The sequence below is a fragment of the Somniosus microcephalus genome, chromosome 2 (genome assembly GCF_052327205.1).
Source record: "Somniosus microcephalus isolate GS21.2 chromosome 2, FLI_Smic_1.0, whole genome shotgun sequence".
Classification (NCBI taxonomy): Eukaryota; Metazoa; Chordata; class Chondrichthyes; order Squaliformes; family Somniosidae; genus Somniosus; species Somniosus microcephalus.
The window spans coordinates 159,148,784-159,168,474 of NC_140988.1; the positions used below are offsets into that span (position 1 = coordinate 159,148,784).

The 19,691-nt window shown below is 43.9% G+C and overlaps 1 protein-coding gene across 1 annotated transcript in view; it reads right to left on the bottom strand.

Moving 5' to 3' along the window:
* Nucleotides 1-19,691, bottom strand: part of col25a1 (collagen type XXV alpha 1 chain) — a 256,959-nt gene that overhangs the window by 7,681 nt on the left and 229,587 nt on the right. Inside the window, exons 29-32 of the mRNA XM_085965125.1 lie at nt 18,329-18,355; nt 17,695-17,739; nt 12,984-13,070; nt 4,127-4,165 (exon numbers count right to left, since the gene is read on the bottom strand). Coding sequence (XP_085821251.1) covers nt 4,127-4,165; nt 12,984-13,070; nt 17,695-17,739; nt 18,329-18,355 — 198 coding nt within the window. The remainder of the gene's footprint in view (nt 1-4,126; nt 4,166-12,983; nt 13,071-17,694; nt 17,740-18,328; nt 18,356-19,691) is intronic.

Genomic DNA, 19,691 nt, shown 5'->3' on the forward strand with positions numbered 1-19,691 from the left:
TTGTAGTTCCTTCCCTCTGCAGGGTGACATTAGTGGAGCAGTTTGCCATACATACATATGTCCTCACTATGAAAATTGTATACTGTTCATTGATGTATTTTACATAATAAACCAGCTACTGGTGCTAAGTCTGTGCTTCATCTTGGGGTAGTGTGCTATTTCACTCTGCCTTGTAGAAAGATTCATGTGGAAGCACGTGTCATATTTCAGTGGCTGGTGTAGAGAGTAAGGGTTCTCTGTAACGATCCTGGCTCATTTAACTAGATGCTGGGCAGAATATATCTGCTCTGGATCGTAGGGGATGTGATGTCCATAGGAGCAGGAGTAGGCCATAGAAACATAGAAGATAGGAGCAGGAGTAGGCCATTCGGGCCCTCGAGCTTGCTCCGCCATTTAATGAGATCATGGCTGATCATCCAAATTCAGTACCCTGTCCCTGCTTTGTCCCCATATCCCTTGATCCCTTAAGCCTTAAGAAATATATCCAACTCCTTCTTGAATATATTTAATGAATTGGCCTCAACTGCCTTCTGTGGTAGACAATTCCACAGGTTCACCACTCTCTGGGTGAAGAAATTCCTCCTCATCTCTGTCCTAAATGGCTTACCCCTTATCCTTAGACTGTGACCCCTGGTTCTGGACTCACCCGCCATCGGGAACGTCCTTCCTGCATCAAGTCTGTCTAGTCCTGTTAGAATTTTATGTTTCAATGAGATCCCCTCTCATTCTTCTAAACTCCAGCGAATATAAGCCCAATCGACCCAATCTCTCCTCATACGTCATTCCTGCCATCCCAGGTATCAGTCTGGTGAATCTTCGCTGCACTCCCTCCATGGCAAGAACATCCTTCCTCAGATAAGGCGACCAAAACTGCACACAATACTCAAGGTGTGGTCTCACCAAGGCCCTGTACAACTGCAGGCCCTTGTTCCTGTACTCGAATCCTCTCGCTATGAAGGCCAACATACCATTTGCCTTCTTAACCACCTGCTGCACCTGCATGCTTACCTTCAACGACTGGTGCACAAGGACACCCAGGTCTCGTTACACTTCCCCTTCTCCCAATCTATTGCTGTTCAGATAATAATCTGCCTTCCTGTTTTTGCCACCAAAGTGGATAACCTCGCATTTATCCACATTATACGGCATCTGCCATGCATCTGCCCAATTACCCAACCTGTCCAAATCATACTGGAGTTTCTCGGCATTCTCCTCACAGCACACATGCCCACCCAGCTTTGTGTCATCTGCAAACTTGGCAATATTACATCTAGTTCCCTCATCTAGATCATTAATATATATAGTGAATAGCTGGGGACCTAGCACCGATCCCTGCGGTACCCAACTAGTCACTGCCTGCCACTCGGAAAAAGACCCGTTTATTCCAACTCTTTGCTTCCTGTCTGCCAACCAGTTCTCTATCCAAGTCAGTACTTTACCCCCAATCCCACGTGCTTTAACTTTACACACTAATCTCTTATGCGGGACCTTATCGAAAGCCTTCTGAAAGTCCAAATACACCACATCCACTGGTTTTCCCTTATCCTACCAGTTACATCCTCAAAAAATTCCAGTAGGTTAGTCAAGCATGATTTACCTTTTGTAAATCCATATTGACTTTGTCCGATCCTGTCACTGTTTTCCAAGTGCTCTGCTATAACATCTTTTATAATGGACTCTAGCATTTTCCCCACTACCGATGTCAGGCTTACCGGTCTATAATTCCCTGTTTTCTGTCTACCACCTTTTTTAAATAGTGGGGTTACATTAGCTACCCTCCAATCCATGGGAACTGTTCCAGAGTCTATAGAATTTTGGAAGATGATCAGCAATGCATCTACTATTTCTAGCGCCACTTCCTTAAGTACCCTAGGATGTAGATTATCAGGCCCTGGGGATTTATCGGCCTTGAATCCCATCAATTTCCCTAACACCTTTTCCGTACAAATACTGATTTCATTCAGTTCCTCCCTCTCATTAGACCCTATGTTCCCCAACATCTCTGGGAGGTTATTTGTGTCCTCCTTTTTGATGACAGAACCAAAGTATGCATTTAATTGGTCTGCCATTTCTTTGTTCCCCATTATAAATTCCCCTGATCCTGACTGCAAGGGACCTATGCTTGACTTCACCAATCTTTTTCTCTTCACATATCTATAGAAGCTTTAACAGTCAGTTTTTATGTTCCCTGCAAGCTTACTCTCATACTCTATTTTCCCCTCTTAATTAATCCCTTTGTCCTCCTTTGTTGAATCCTAAACTGCTCCCAATCCTCAGGTTTGCTGCTTTTTCTGGCCAATTTATATGTCCTCTCCTTGGATCTTATGCTATCCCTAATTTCCCTTGTTAGCCACGGTTGAGTCACCTTTTTTGTTTTATTTTTATTCCAAACAGGGATGAACAAATTCTGTAGTTCATCCATGCGATCTTTAAATGTTTGCCATTGCCTATCCACCGTCAACCCTTTAAGTAACGTTCCCCAATCCATCCTAGCCAACTCGCGCCTCATACCATCATAGTTTCCATATTTAAATTCAGGACCCTAGTCTCTGAGTCAACTATTTCACTCTCCATCTTAATGAAGACACAAGCCCCTCGAGCCTGTTCTGCCATTCAATGAGATCATGGCTGATCTGTGGCCTAACTCCATATACCCGCCTTTGGCCCATATCCCTTAATACCATTGGTTAATAAAATGCTATCAATCTCCGATTTAAAATTAACAGTTAATCTAGCATCAATTGCCGTTTGTGGTAGAGAGTTCCAAAGTTCAACCACCCCTTATGTGTAGAAGTGTTTCCTAATTTCACTTCTGAAAGGTCTGGCTCTAATTTTTAGACTATGTCCCCTAGTCCTAGAATCCCCAACCAGTGGAAATAGTTTCTCTCTATCTACCCTATCTGTTCCCCTTAATAACTTCGATCAGATCGCCCCTTAACCTTTTAAATTCTAGGGAATACAACCCTAGTTTGTGTAATCTCTCCTCGTAACCTAACCCTTGGAGTTCAATTGCGGGAGTTACTAGTGACGCTGGACCATCTTGCATAGAAACCCTAAAAAACTGTGACAATGAATTACTGAAGTAACACTAACTGGCCTAGAATTTCTTGACTTATTCCTGTCTCCTTTGCAGAAAAGGGGAGTCGCATTTGCAGTTTTCTGTTTTGAAGAAATTTGGAAAATGACAGTAAGATCCACCCTAGTTTCCCTCAGAATAGACTGGTGGGTCCTGGTGATTTCTCTACCTTAAGTTTAAGTAACTATATTAACACTTTGGTCGGGAAATTCCTGGGAGCTGCTCCCGGTCCGCTGGCGTTACTTTGCCGGAAGTGCGGCAGAAACCCCGTATGCTTGTGTAAACAGGGTTTCCGTCACACTTTGATCTGTTACACTTCCAGCAAAGTAATGCCGGCAGAGTGGAAGGAGCTCAAGGAATTTCCCGATCTTCACTAACAGTTCTATGCCCTCTTCTGGTAGTTTTGGGATGTTATCTAACCGCAAAGTCTCAATGCATAATGTTATCAAGAGTGCTTATAAGAAAAGGCGAGGTGGTAGTACAGCACGTTGGGATGCTAAAACATTTTGCCACAGATTGGTGAGACACAGATTAATGCTCCTTCCGGCTCCACAAAAAATGCAATTACATTTTTTTTCTGGCCATTTCCGGATTGGGATGCGAGTGCCCATGGGCTGTATGTTTGTCGCAAGATTTGTCCACGTGTCCCTTAGAGTTGCAATTGGGGTCCTAACTATGTCATTAGATCCCTGATTTGCATGGGAAAGATGCCTACTGCCTGCTTCAGGCAGATACTTCAGCCGCACAGTGGTAGGCCTCGTTCAAAATGTCGCCGGTCTGTTCGGCAGTGTTAACGGAGCGGTGAGGCTATCGACCCCTTTTTGAGGCACTTACAGTCCCGTTATTGCCAGGCAATAAAATTGACCCTCATATATCTACAATTTTCACCATAATAGTGAACAGTGAAATCTTCCCCAATATGACATCTAAAAGGGACATTACAAGGATATGTTTGCAATGCATTATCTGTGGTTAACGTATCACTATCTTATATATATTATAAGTGCTTATCTCCATTAAAATAAATTTTTTAAATTAGGCATTTCTTACCTTCTGCCAACATCCTGGCATCGGCAATCCATCTGGGCCCTATTTTAACCAAAAAAAGAGGCTATGACTAGTATGCGGAAAGACAGGAAGAAGCAATTGCAGAGACGGGCATTCCTGCCAAATACTTTATTCAACCGAAGTATATGCAGTCATTGCAAGTAAAAACAATTTTATTACCTCTGAGATTACCAATGTAGGGGTTCAGCATCTAAATGCAATTGTTCTAATAATTGTCACAATATTCAACAATTTCCACATTACAGTGTTAACATCTGAAATGCTGATTCAGTTATCTAATGAATCTATGGCAGTTCTATAACTAATTTGGCAAGGAGCAGTGGTTTCAACTTTATTCCTTTGGTACCTACTCTTGCAAAAGATAACACCCGGGAAATTGGAGCTGTTTGCGCCGGACGTTAAGGCCGGTTTGAAAGAAAAAATGGCGGCCGCCCGCTTCCGGCGCAGAAAGCTGTGGCCGCCATTTTGGGCAGGTCGGCGGCGCTGCCGTTGCCTGCGCTCGTTTACCATATTTAAATGATCCCGATCGTGACATCAATTGGCATGCAACAGCTGAATTGACGCACAATCTGGCATTTTGGATGTCGCTGCTCTTAATAATGCATGCATGGCAGAACGTGTGCGCAGCAGTACAACGGAGCTGCTGCCAGCGCTTCTTAAAGGGACACACACAACTTTCAGGTAAGTTTAGATTTTTGCTTGTGGACTGGTTTCTTTACATTTTATTTGAGTAGTGGCTTGGTGTAATATATTTAAAAAGTTGTTAAAGTTTGCAGGGCGTGCTGCTGGACACTTGAAAGGCTTTGGCACTTAAGGAAGGGTGGCTGAGAAGACCACTTGCTCCCAGTCCTGGGGCTGTAGTTGCAGTGCCTTGGGCTGAAGCATGAGAGGGAGATGGAGCAGAGGCAACATAGGGGACAAGCTGCTCGCGGAGGGATGGGGAGGAGGAAGAATCAGAAGCAGAAGAGGAAAAGCACAAGAGGAGGACGCAGAAAGAAGGAGGCAAGCCAGACAGCTCCTTTCTGGCCGGGATATCTGGGAGCAAATGATCCTTTGGTATCAGTGACCACAGCCCCAATTCCCCTTTCAACATTTGTCCCACACCTTACCTTCCCTCTGTTACTGACCATCACAGCGTCCTCTTGGCCACAATGCTGAAATAAAAGCCACCACAAAGCAAACTTTCCAATCCAACTTTATACATCTATCCATCTAATATTACATTAAAAAATCAAATAATGACACTTGTGCATTCCCTTAGTGAGTGCTTTGCATGTGACTTTGCCTAGACTAGTCTCCTACCAATTGTACCACTAGCCTCACACACTGCTCAATCACGACCCCCTCCCCCCGCCCCCATCATATCTTCTGATTTACAAGCTGCACATGGTGCAAGCTTGCATCTCTTGCTTTGCCCCACTCCCCTCAACACAACCCTAGCCTTGTGTTTCCCTCATTTCACACACCCAAGAAATCCAGCCTGCCCAGCCAGTGGTTGAACAAGAGGGAAAGGAGAGTGAAGAAGAAGAAACACCGTTACTCTATTTCACCAACTCCTTGAGGACGTCCTGCAAGGCCATCTGCAGTGTCCCCCACTGAAAGTCAGCAGCCTTCCACCAGCCATGCTGCAACCACTGGGGTAGCACTGCGTGACATTAGTAGGACAGGCAAAGGCACACGCAGTGACAGTCACTAAGGGAATGCATAAGGGTGATGAGTTGATTTCCTGATGTCATATTGGATGGATAGATGTATAAAGTTGGATTGGAAGGTTTGCTTTGTGGTGGCTTTTATTTCAGCATTGTGGCCAAGAGGATGCTGTGATGGTCAGTAACAGAGGGAAGGTAAGGTGTGGGACAAATGTTGACAGGGGAATTGGGGCTGTGGTCAATAGTACCGCAGGCGGATGATTCCATCCCAGATAACCCGGCCAGAAAGAGGCTGTCTGGGTTGCATTCTTCCTTCTGTTTCCTCCTCTTCTGTGTCTTCCTTTTCCCTCTGTGAGCGGATGCTGTAAATCTGAAATAAAAGCATAAAATGCTGGAAATGCTCAGCAGGTCAGGCAGCATCGCGCCCTGAGACATGGGGCTGGATTTTCTCAATGGAGACGAGTTGGAGGCGGGACTGCTGCTTGTCGGGTCAATGTCCCGCCTCCATCATCTTCTGGCCAACCAGCGGGATTTCCCCCTGATTGACCTTGTTAAGCCCGCCCTGCGGGCTCAGCAGGCCAAATAGGGGGGAAGTCACTGACAGAGCACGTCAACGTCTGACGTGCTATCTGTCAAGACTTCTTGAAAGAAGAAACGTCAGTGTTTGACAGCTCTGTGAAGCTATCAAACACTGACATTCTCTGTAGTTTGAGGAGTCCTTCTGTTCAGGACTCACCAAATCTTTCAACTTTGTAGATTTCAGATGACTGTTGGGTCGGAGGATCCACCAGCCAGTCTGTGAAATCGACAAGGAAGATGTCGGGGTCTCCCGATCCAGGGCGGATGAAGGCTGTAGGCAGAAACCAAGGTAAGTGAACATTTTTTTACACTTATCGCTCACCTTACATATTACCACTCCACACTTGCACCCATCACTCACCTCTACATCTTACTTCCAGGCACCTTGGACCCTCACAGACCTACTCAACTCCTCCAACCCGGCGGGGTTCTCCGAGGTCGGGAAGCCTTCACCTGAGAAGGTAAAATGGCACTAATCCTTTTATCTGCCTGTTAACTACCTGTTAACAGGCAGTTAAAAGGATTTAATCCCTTTCCTGCCTCCAGGAGACGGGACCCTAAGCAGCACATCTTCCCGCCTCCTGGCAAAAGGGCACGGAGGTGGGATGGGGGCGGGTTTGCCATCCGCCCCCACTTTCTGCTACTTTACTGGCTGTCCCGCCTCCATGCCCGCCTCCTCGGGGCTTGGAAAATCTAGCCCACATACTCTGTTTCTTTCTCCATGGAAGCTTTCTGATCTGGTGAGTATTTCCAGCATTTTCTGTCTTCTCAGAGGCCTTCCTTTATTGTCTGAGGCCTTGCAAGCATCCAGCAGCAGTCCCTGCACACTTAAAAAAAACTTTTAACATATATTGCACCAAACCATTTCTTCAATAAAATCAAAAAGATCCAGTCCAAAAGCTAAGTGCAAACTTACCTGAAAGATATATATGACTCTTTAAGAGGTGCTGACAATGTCTCTGTCAATCTGCTGAATGCTGGGTTTTCATGGCGAGCATAAGACCTAGCGCTGAACTAGGTCGAAGTTCACGTTGCACGCCGACTGATGTCACCCTCTCTCCATTTACATTTCCAGGGCCAGCGCTGCTATTGGTAACGCTAAGGCCCTCACCAAAATGGCGGCCGCCCAGTCCTGTGCCAGAGAAGGGCGTTAGAGTGGCAGCTGCCATTTTTCGCCAGGATCGCGGCGGTAACTCGTGGCACTAAATAGCCCAATTTCTGGTCCAGTGTTTTTAATTGCCTTATTCTCTGTAATTTTCAACATTGGTACAGGCTTCTTTTCAGAGTTTTTTTTTAAATTTGCAAGTTGAAAATGTGGTTGTATTTTGGAACTTTCTTTTGTGAGCTGGCATTTTGCCCTCTCAATATTCTCCCCTCCTGAATGTGCTGGCTTTGTTGGTTTTGCCAGCACTGGCAGTTCTTGGGTTGTCATTCTTCATTTGTGAACCAGTGTACACAGGCTATTTAACAATGGGAGGGTCAACATCCCAGCTGAGCCTTATGCTGCCCTTACCTGATTGCCACGTGTATTTTCCAATTGATTTAAGAGAGTCCTGAATTGATTTTTCCGCCCTCCCTTCCTAACCCAGGAACAGGGTCAGACTTACTTTTGATGACCCACATTATCAAAATCCTAGAACTCCCTACCTAATTTCATTGTGGGAGCATTTTCACCACATGGACTGCAGTGGTTTAAGAAAGCCTACCACCACCTTCTCAAAGGCAACTAGGGATGTCCAATAAATACCGGCCTTGCCAGCGATGCCCACATCCTGAGAATGAATTTTAAAAAAGCAAAGGATATCTCATGAGTGTTCAGTATTAGATCACTAAAATCTGCGAAAATACACCCATATCTCATTTTATGGCCTAGCCCCACATATCACAGGGGTAAGGGATGATTTTATTATTATGGTTATGTTCTGTCTTTAGTTATATAGTATACAGTCTGCTGATTCGCTTGTGTATTCTCATGTATTTACATAGATCCTGTTTTTAACACCTACAGTCCATGGGAGTAGAACTTCCATGGAGTTCTCTCGCTGTAACTCTGGCAAAAGGTTGGCGGAAACCCTGCAAAAATGGCGTGAGATCTGGAGAACCCACATGGAAATTCCAGGCACATATATGAAATGCAATGCTCTCTCATCGAGAACATGGGTCCGACTCTCCTCCCCCAATTTCACCCGAGCATAAGTTCGGTGGTACGCTTTTTGCATTCATCCAGCTTGACCTCCACTGAACCCAGGTGCTTTGCTGTATTTAGCTAGTTTAAATGGGCTGGGTGTCTGCTGGGCAGGAGTATCACTTTAGAATTGGCAGTTTCTTCAAATCAAGGCTGGAAAGTTGTGCGTCCTTAAAGGCCTGTAGCAGCATAAATCTCAAGCGGAATTTTGGTCTACTGTCATCCTCGCAGTGCAGCCTGCTGAACTGAAGCCCAGGAACGTTACTTACCTGGGGTCCCAGGAGGTTGCTGCCTGCCTCTTTACAATCTGAAGAGGCAGCCCCATAACCTCTGGCACCTAGTTTCAATGGGTGTTATTCATTCCAGGCGCAATAAAAAGGGTTAAGAAGAATTAAAATAATCCCGGAGACTGACGCAGGAGGCATTATTAGGTCACTCGCATGTCCCATCCAGGAAATGTGCTTAATGCACAAATGAGGCAGACACCCAGTGGTACAGATGTCTGCTCCTGGCCAAGGTTTATCCCTCAATCAACATCACTAAAAACAGATAATCTGGTCATTATCACATTGCTGTTTGTGGAAGCTTGCTGTCTGCAAATTGGCTGCCGCATTTCCTACATTACAACAATGACTACACTTCAAAAAGTACTTCATTGGCTGTAAAGCGCTTTGGGACATCTGGTGGTCGTGAAAGGCTCTATACAAATGCAATCTTTCTTTCTTTCTTTCTCCTGTCCCTAAAATCCTGGTAACTGGCACACATGGGCTGTTAAGCAGAGGAACATCTGCCTCTATATATCTCAGTAATCACATTGCTTCTTAAGAAAAGTCATCTATCAGAGTTTTGGAAACGCTGTTATAGATTGGTTACGAGTGTCCTGATGATGCAAAGTATTTTTACATCAGTTTTAACAGTAGAACTTGTCATGAGTTTAAATATCATCATTCATTGCACCACTATCATCTTTATTATCCCATTGTTCTGTCATTTAGAATCAGCAACATCAGGGCTTTCGACTGAAACTCTTTCTGTAAACTACAGGGTGCTATTGATATGCAGTCAAATCTAACTTACAGTTTTTAAGTGACTCAAGTTTAGCACTCATGATCAATAGCAGCCTTGCAGCTTATTGCTAGCTGTCTCTTATCGTATATCTCTACAATAAATCAAATATAATGTCCAGAAATCAGAACTATGACATTGTCAGCATCATACAGAATTGGCATTTTGTACCAAGAGAATATAACCATGCACAGCAACACATTCCATTTAACACCTTTACCTTTTTAACTGGACTGAATGGGTCTGAACTGTGAAAGAACCAGATACAAAACACCATAGTTTTTTGTAACTATGTGTGCACCACTCCACGGTTATATCTTCATTCATGTGTGAGATGTAATCCCATCAAAATGCAGTGTTCTATTAAAATACTACAATTAATCTTTGTGATCAATCAGTTGAAAACAGCTTTGTGCAAACATTTTCACTGATGATGATTTTTTATTATTTATACTTGTCCCAAATGAATATTTAATATTGGAAATGTTGCCCTATTGGTACAATGGAGGTAAGGGGTACAATTGGTTACATATTTTATATCAAAACTGAAACAGAGGTTGTATTAAATGCTAAGACAGGTTTGGGAAGCAGTATGGAATTCTAATATTGAAAAATTGAGTCCTTTTTTGGAAGTGAACTGCAAGTTGTTAAGATAAGCCAGGAGCCTTGACATTATGTTAATAATCAGTGAAGGGTTGCTAGTATAAGCTTGGAACAGCTGAGCTCAGGGAAAGCATGTTTTGTTATAACTGATACTGCCAAAGGGATAAGGAGCATTAAGTAAGCAAGATTGGTATATTACAACTAGAAGAGTATACTAGGAGTACCTTCTTATCTCAGGTCAGAAACACAAATAAATGCTGCAATGATTCACATTGCTCTTTGCACCTGCTGTGGAAATAATGTTTTTTTCCCCTCTATAGTTTCTAGGAGTTAACACAAATTGGGATTTTTAATAAGAGTACTTTGAAATGTTTCCAAATACATAACAAGTTAGAATTAAAATGATTATACTCGACCCACCCATCTGGAAATTGTACCTCTGCTGTAACTATCCCAAACATCTGTTTTTACTACAACATTCCAGCTATCTGTGTCTTAGTTTATTAACTTGAGAGAGGATGAGTTGACAATAGCCTTTGAAGGATGACTTCATTTTAGGGGAGGGAGTGGGGGGGGGGGGAAGCAGAGAGGCAGGGAGGAAGGGGAGGGGGAAGGGAGGGAGGAAGCGGCGAGGCGGGGAGGGAGCGGTGAGGTGGGGAGGGAGCGGAGACGGGGGAGGAAGTGGAGAGGGGGGAGGAAGTGGAGAGGCAGGGAGGAAGGGGAGGGGGGAGGGAGGGAGGAAGCGGAGAGGCGGGGAGGGAGTTGAGAGGCGGGGAGGGAGCGGAGAGGCGGGGAGGGATCGGAGAGGGGGGAGGAAGTGGAGAGGGGGAGGAAGTGGAGAGGCAGGGAGGAAGGGGAGGGGGGAGGGAGGGAGGAAGCGGAGAGGCGGGGAGGGAGCGGAGAGGCGGGGAGGGATCGGAGAGGGGGGAGGAAGTGGAGAGGCAGGGAGGAAGGGGAGGGGGAGGGAGGGAGGAAGCGGAGAGGCGGGGAGGGAGCGGTGAGGCGGGGAGGGAGCGGAGACGGGGGAGGAAGTGGAGAGGGGGGAGGAAGTGGAGAGGCAGGGAGGCAGGGAGGAAGGGGAGGGGGGAGGGAGGGAGGAAGCGGAGAGGCGGGGAGGGAGTGGAGAGGCGGGGAGGGAGCGGAGAGGTGGGGAGGGATCGGAGAGGGGGGAGGAAGTGGAGAGGGGGAGGAAGTGGAGAGGCAGGGAGGAAGGGGAGGGGGGAGTGAGGGAGGAAGCGGAGAGGCGGGGAGGGAGCGGAGAGGCGGGGAGGGATCGGAGAGGGGGGAGGAAGTGGAGAGGCAGGGAGGAAGGGGAGGGGGAGGGAGGGAGGAAGCGGAGAGGCAGGGAGGGAGCGGAGAGGCGGGATGGGAGCGGCGAGGCGGGGAGGGAGCGGAGAGGCGGGGAGGGAGTGGGGGCATGTGTCAGCGGCCGTGAAACCCGGAAATACCGGGAAGGCGGAGGTCCTGCTGAATTTAAGATCTCATAACAGAAATAAGTGTCTTGCAGACACAAATCCAGCTATTATTAGGGTAGAAATTACTGTTGGCAATGCAATCGTATGAACGGTTAATGCATTTGTATCAAATTCCTCTTTTTACTTTGTAAAAGGAGCCACTAACTGGCCTTCAATCCATTGAAGAAGTTTGGGTTCTTTTGCAGACATTTCTATTAATGACCAACACAGCGTGATTCTGAAGACCATTTTGTATTTCCTAATGCACTGTATATGTTGCTGTTTCATTATTACTAAATCATTTATCAGCATCACATCCCACTGATTTCCCCCAAATTCCTCAGTGATACACTGGAGAGAATTCTATCTGTATCACATTATACAGCACATGTTACATATTGGTCAGTAAGTAAGTAACAAGCACACTCCTCTTGCATTGGGATACGTTAGTTGAAGGAAGGTATATTCATGCACGTGCATTAAACCTGCAATGCAAAGAGGATCAGACCACTACTTTGCATTATGACAGATTGCCTAATTAAAGACTACATGCAGGGTTGGTAGGAAAAAGAATACTGTACCAATTGGCAAGGGGCATCCAGCCCATCCAGGCCAGGTTGGCCTGGCTCCCCTTTTTCCCCCTTATTGCCTCGGAGTCCCTGTTTATTGAAATTAACTTGCATTGTTATTGACAAGTAAATTGCTCTGCCTGCTGAGAGGCCAACACTTGACAGTTTACAAACAGGAGAGAGAAGCAGCTACTGATTTCGTGGGCAGTGTGCAGAGAGAGGGTTTCCATGACATAAGCCAAGTTGGAAATATACAAGGACTGTGAAACTGAGCATCCTTTCTTTCTATTTTTACATTTAACGTCTCAATAATGCCTACTTTAAGAAACAAATGCTCAATTTGTAAAACGTTCTTGTGTCTCCATCTTGGATTGTACATTGCAAATCGCAAATGGGAAGTTTGAAACAAATTGGAAATTTGTCCCTCCAAAAACAAAGGATCTGAAATGGTATGGACTTTTAAATACTTGATGTGTGTGTGAAGCTGTATGCCTCAAAGCACAATAATTGTGATAGGACTGAAACCCCCTTTACACACATGGAACAAATCCTGATATCCTTGTGGCCAGAATGCTACAAGGCAATGTTGTAGATGATATCACTGTAAAATCTTCAGATAAAATATTGAGTAAATAGTATTATTTCATCATATGCCTTGGGAATGTTAGACAGAATGTGCCTCTCTCTTTTGTTTGGCTAAAGATGTCTGAATACCAATACACAGCAGAGACATACCAATGGGCAAGGTGCATCTAATCCAGGGGCACCCTGTTCTCCTTTCTCCCCCTTAGGCCCTTTTTTGCCTTTCTTTCCCTTTTCCCCCTGTGGACACAATGGTTTGGTCAAAAAAAAAGTTTTATTGTGAACTCAGACACTGCTACATGTTACTGTACATTGCGTTAGCCAATTTGAACGCTAAGACTTAAACAATAAAAGAGTAATAATGAGTTTAAAGCCAGAAAAATGCTTGACGGTTATAAGGAGTAAAGGGACTGCAGTGAGGATAAGGGATGATATTAGAAAAAAAAGGGAAATTAGTGAGGTTGCAGGAACACTAGGAGTGAGTTATATTCAGAAAGGGGTAAAACTACAAGTCTTACTATAGCAGTCAAATTAAGGAGTAAAAGGGTGGGGCAGGTCCATAGGTGGGAACCAATATGCTCGGGTTTCAGAGGGCAGAGGGGGAAGGAGAAGGGTAGGCACCTCCAGGAAAGTGAAGCATGCTTCAATCTGAGCAACAGGAATAAGAAGCATCTGGAAGGGTTACAGTTTCTACAGAGGAAGTGGCCCTTTGCATTTACCTAAGAATGCTCTTAGCAATCCAACAGAAATCTGCTCTACAGTGTTCTGGCAATTTTCTGCAGCAATGATACATGCTGCAGCCAGTGGTCACTGTCCTCATTCAAGAGTTCTGCATAGTCAAAGGGAAAAGGACACTACCTCTATAAACTAGTAACAATTCAATCAGTTGTGCAATTGGAAGCAAAATGGAAATTAAATGTAATCATTTAACAATGCTGAACACAGACCTCCTGATGTTATGAGATATCCAACCAAAGCAAACATCTGATTACCAGGGAATTTCACACACCCTCAGAGAATTCAACCCATGAAACATGGCATTTAGTCATGAAAGAGCTGTATTGTGTTCTTTTAAAAAATTTGATAGATCCTTTGATATTTTATTCTTTGAATAATTTAAAAGTGTAACTGATGCGGTTTTTAAGGTCTTGGAAAATTCCATGTACTATGTTTCCGTGTGATAATTTTCATAAAACTGTGTCAGTGGTTTGATCACTGACTTTATTGCATTTCATATCACTTATGCCAAGAGTTCAAAAGTCTGACAGAGAAAAAACCTGATTAAGACCTTAGAGCTACTATTGTTGGATAGCTCATACACTTAAAAGAAGAGCAGTGGATGGATAGCACACGAGTACGTGCTTCTAGTGAGGAGCTTCGCCAGCTGGCAGCACCTATTGGGAAGCTGCGGCAACACTGTCCACAATCTCCTCATATGTGCTGCCAGTGGGCGAGGCTCCACGCCCGCAGTGCGCACTCAGACTATCAGCCCTATACAGTCTACAAGAGATGGATAACTTATACACTTCAAAAAAGAGCTGTAATAGCTCATATAGTGTACAGCCTAGAAATTGCTGTCAGTTATATCGGCAGATGAATGCTTACCTTGTGTATATGACATTCCTCTGGCCACTATTTTTAATGGAGCAGTTAAACTATTTAAAATAAATAGGCTAACACTGAGTGGACAGAGGAATGTCATAGGAATGTGTTAAGTGTCCATCCAGTGATATTGCTGATTTCTTTGCTTATATAAATAGATGTGGAACGTTGGCTTGTGCAGTCTACACCAAATGAACAACTCTTGCAGGCTACATGAGAGTTCTGGATGGATACCTTATGTAGTCCATAAGAACACTGTGGATCATGCAGCCTATAGAAGAGCTCTGGATGGACACAGCTTATACAGTCTACAGAGTGTTGTGGATAGTTTAACAGTCAATAGGAGAGCAGTGGATATCTAGCTCATGCCATTGTAGATGGACAGCTCATACAAGTCCACAGGAAAGCTATGGATGGATCGCGCATGCAGTCTAGTGAGTGCTCTCTGAATAAACATCACTGCACTTCATTTCTAAACACACGTGTTCAAATCCAAATGACAAAAGCTTCAGTATTCCTTATTATCTGGCTCAATCAACCAGTTTCCAACGCTGCATTCAGTTTTTGTTTGCTATTATTGGCTTCACGTGGGCCCATCAAAATTAGCATTTTACTCTTAACTAATCAAATTGAAACATTATTGTCAAATGATAAAGAAATTAGAGAAACCTGTTGCTTAATTTTTTGTTGTTGCAAAAATTCAGATTATGTAAAATTATTGTATGGAGAAGAATCAGAGTGAAGGTAACCCAGGCCATTTGTGTACATCTCCCAGTCGGTGAGGAACAACAGTGGTGGACTGCCTGTTGCAAGTTCTTGGGCATAGCAGGGATCTTACCCAGAAAGACCTAAAAAAAAGAGCTGGGGGCAGGAGGTTCCTCCTTTTTTTTTATATTCGTGTATGGGATCTGGGTGTCGCTGGCAAGGCCAGCGTTTATTGCCCATCCCTGGTTGCCCTTGAGAAGGTGGTGGTGAGCTGCCTTCTTGAACCACTGCAGTCCGTGTGGTGAAGGTCCTCCCACAGTGCTGTTAGGTAGGGAGTTCCAGGATTTAGACCTAGTGACGATGAAGGAACGGCGATATACAGGTAGACTATCCTTTATCCGAAAACCTTGGGACCAGCTGTGTTTCGGTTTTTGGAATTTTTCAGATTTCAGAAGGTTTTCATCTCCGTATCTGACAACAAACACTGTTGCTTAGCAACAGCTTGTAAACACTCGGGACCTGCCTTGGAAGCGTCTCTGAAGCTGTTGCTAAGCTACAGAGACTCTTTCCACAGCCTGACTGTTTAAAAAAATGCTAGGGGAAGAAAAAAAATGCTAGGGGAAGAAAAAAAACCTAACAAAACGGCTCCTGATTTCTGCCGTTAGATCGAGGTTTCCGGCTCCCCCTGCTCCGTATCTGAATTCCTTGACTTAGCGGGGGTCTGGTGCTCGACTGCCGCCGTCAGCTGTGGGAAAGCCGGATATCGGCTGATTCCTACACTAAGTTGGCCCGCAAATCAGTTCGGGGGCGGGGGGGGGGAAGAAAAGACTATCGGACGGGCCGCTGCAGCTATCGGACGGGCCGCTGTATTGTTGGGTTCACTCTCCCGGTACCTCCTTCACACTGCCTGGCTCGGCCTGCAATCTCCTACCCAGGAGGGAACTCTGTGACCCTCTGCCCTGCTCACAGGGAAAGGCAGAGCTCCCGGACCACTCCTGTCATGTTTGGCGCCACTCGGGTCATGTCGAGCGCACGACTTACACTCCGCGAAAAAACTTTCCGTTTTTAGAGGTTTTCGGTTTTCGGAAGTGCGGATAAAGGATAGTCTATCTGTACTTCTAAGTCAGGATGGTGTGTGACTTGGAGGGGAAATTGGACGTGATGGTGTTCCCGTGCGTCTGTTGCCCTTGCCCTTCTAGGTGGAAGAGGTCGCGGATTTGGGAGGTGCTGCCGAAGAAGCCTTGGTGAGTTGCTGCAGTGCATCTTGTAGATGGTACACACTGCAGCCATGATACGCCGGTGGTGGAGGGAGTGAATGTTTAAGGTGGTGGATGGGGTGCCAATCAAGTGGGCTGCTTTGTCCTGGATGGTGTCGAGCTTCTTGAGTGTTGTTGCAGCTGCACTCATCCAGGCAAATGGAGAGTATTCCATCACACTCCTTACTTGTGCCTTGTAGATGGTGGAAAGGCTCTGGGGGAGTCAGGAGGTGAGACACTCGCCGCAGAATACCTAGCCTCTGACCTGCTCTTGTAGCCACAGTATGTATGTGGCTGGTCCAGTTAAGTTTCTGGTCAATGGTGACCCCCAGGATGTTGATGGTGGGGAATTCGGCGATGGTAATGCCGCTGAATGTCAAGTGGCGGTGGTTAGACTCTCGCTTGTTGGAGATAGTCATTGCCTGGCACTTCTGTGGCGCGAATGTTACCTGCCACTTATCAGCCCATGCTGATAAAATTAGTAGAAAAACAAGATTTTTTGTGTTTTTCAGTCAGACGAAGCTTTTCTGTAAAATTATCAACTGTGAGAATTTCACCCCAGGTGAGAAAGTAAAATGAAAAAAAATATATACCTATTACCTTAATCAAAAATATATGAAATAGGTAATGATCTATGATGGGCATCCAGGAAAAATTGTAAATCCAATATTACTGGTTGAGCTCTGACCAAATATAAAAACCTAGTGTATGTTGACATTGTTGTCACCATTTGTGGTTAAGTTTTATGTCAATATGTAACATACATTTCGAATGGAAATCCTTGTATGCAAACAGTTGCCTATAACAATGTTGGCAACTGTTGCCTAGCTTTCACTTCAGATGCAAAACAATTAGTAAGAAAATGATCCAAGTTCTAACATTTATATAATGTTCTTTGCACATCACTATCTCCACCAAGTTTTTCGCTGCTCCTTATTTTTATCTGCTAATGATTATCCACGTGACATTGAACATGATCTATAAACACCATGGAATGAAATGGGAAATAGTCCGAGTGAATTAATTGAGATGAGCACCATTTGCAGTGTATCCGTTCAGTCCTGTTGTTCAGTACTTTACCATACCGTGTTCAGTTACAATTGTAAGGTAATACAATAGGCACATATAGAGTGAGTCGAGGTTATCTCACTCACTGTATTGCGTTTTACCCATGGCAACTTAAAAAGGAATACTGGAGCTTTAAGTGCATCTGGTTCTCATGCTCACAGATCATTTCATTTCACCAACAATGAAAACAGCCATTTCACGACACTCGTAAATGAACAGATCTGTAACTGCACCTTTTCTCCCCGCTCTCCTTTATCTCCTTTAGGACCAGAGAAACCCTGAAAGAAAAAAAAATCATCAAAATGACTCTGAATAAATTTGTCATTTCTGCTGTGAAAAAAAATTACAAAGATTAGTAACAAATCTGTTCATTTAGACTACTTTTACTGGCAATTGAGTGTTTATTGTATAAAGGGAGCAGTTTGTCTCAATCTTCACGTGTTTGCTTCTTACTCCTAACTTCCTAATTTTTACTTGAGTCCTTGGTATTTGAACCCTTTGCCAGAGTAAACAATTTCCCTGGATTAATTTTGTCAGTCCTTTCATTTTCTTAAAAGCTTAATTTAGGACAGCTTGCGAAGTTTCTTCTTTCCAAAGGAAACATACTCAACTTTCTTAACATTTCTTCATCAGTTAATTGTCTGATACCTGGATTCATCTTTGTTGCTTGCCTCTACACTTTCTCAATGGCGATAATATTCCTAGAAAAGATCTTTTTGTAATTTGAAATCCGCAAATAAAGTAATCAAAATTTTAAAAAGGCTAAAGACTTCACAAATTCTATTTTGTTCTCCTTTAAGTGAAAACAATTGGAATCCTGTAGAAACAAGACTTGTAAAAACAGAGTATAAATGAAATAAGACTTACATCTAACCCTGGATCTCCATCAATGCCCTGTCAAAGAACAACATATGCATAATGATTGACATATCTGCTTCTAATTTTTATATTAAATGTGCAGTGCTCTCAGGGCTTCAATTTCCTGTGGGTGGATGTTATCTAATTTATCACTTTTTTTATCCATGATAAATCCACTACTGCACAAAATGCTAAAAAATCTAATAGAAGATGTTAGATGCTGCAGTAACCATTATTTTGGGCTACTGTAATGATCGCTCATTCACACCGCAGGTTTGTGTCTCTTTAATTTGGAATACTGTTTTACTAAATACAGAAAGGGTGAATTTCCGCGGAGGTTTGTCCTGCTTTGGTGGAAGAGCCAGGGAAATCTTGGCCGAACTATGTAAACGCCATTTTTCCAAGGCTCCGTGGCTCTTCTGCCGAAGTTACAGCGGGTGAGCCCCCTGTGTAAATTCACCCCCGCAGTCTGAGAAACTGTGACCGTAAGACTGGTTGTGGCCAATTTATTTATTAATTAGTTACAACATAACAATCCCAGATGATAATGCTCCCCAGCCTGTGTATTATACAAATATTGTTGCAGGAACCAGCAGGCACATTTCAATGGAATGCAGATTGGGAGGGTTCTATAAATTTCGGCTTATCTGTTCTGCTAGATTACTGCCCAGATGGTGAAGACAATTATCTACCCCAGTTTATCCAGCAATAGCAGGTATTTGACACAAAACAACTGCATCAAAGATAAACCTGGTCAGGTCTCTGACACAACCACATCAGTCTTTATACTCCAGGCTTGGAATGGCTGGAAAACCAGAGTGGGTCAGGTTTACAGCCAATCAAGGGTCATTTTTTCCCCCAATATAGCGTTCACCTTCAAAATGAATTGCAAGACCTGGGAGGTTGAGAACGAAATTGTCTTAAATTTAAAAAAAGTTAAAATAGATAGATTAGGACATGGTAAATAGAAATAATGCTGTTCAAATAATAAAAACAGAGAGAACATGGAGGAACAAAGAACAGGGGAAAAGGGAAAGCCAGATGTGCTGAAGTAAATGTTCCAAATGATTTGTTTTAATTTTAAATTGCTTTTGTAAGTGACTAGAGCTTGGAGATGACTGTTATTGATATTAGTGGAAAAATGTTTAAAGCACTCACATAACATAAATGCCTCTGTGCAATAATGGACAGAGTAATGCCGTATCAACACGTTAAGCATTCATCCATTAATATCACTAACAGTAATTTCTAGGCTTGGTTTGCAGTGTAGGGTTGATACCATCATGATAAAGCCCTACCTGACATTTGAATAGTGTTTTAACAAAGGTCCAACTTCAAAGTATATCAGCTGAAAACTGAAACTGATGATGGC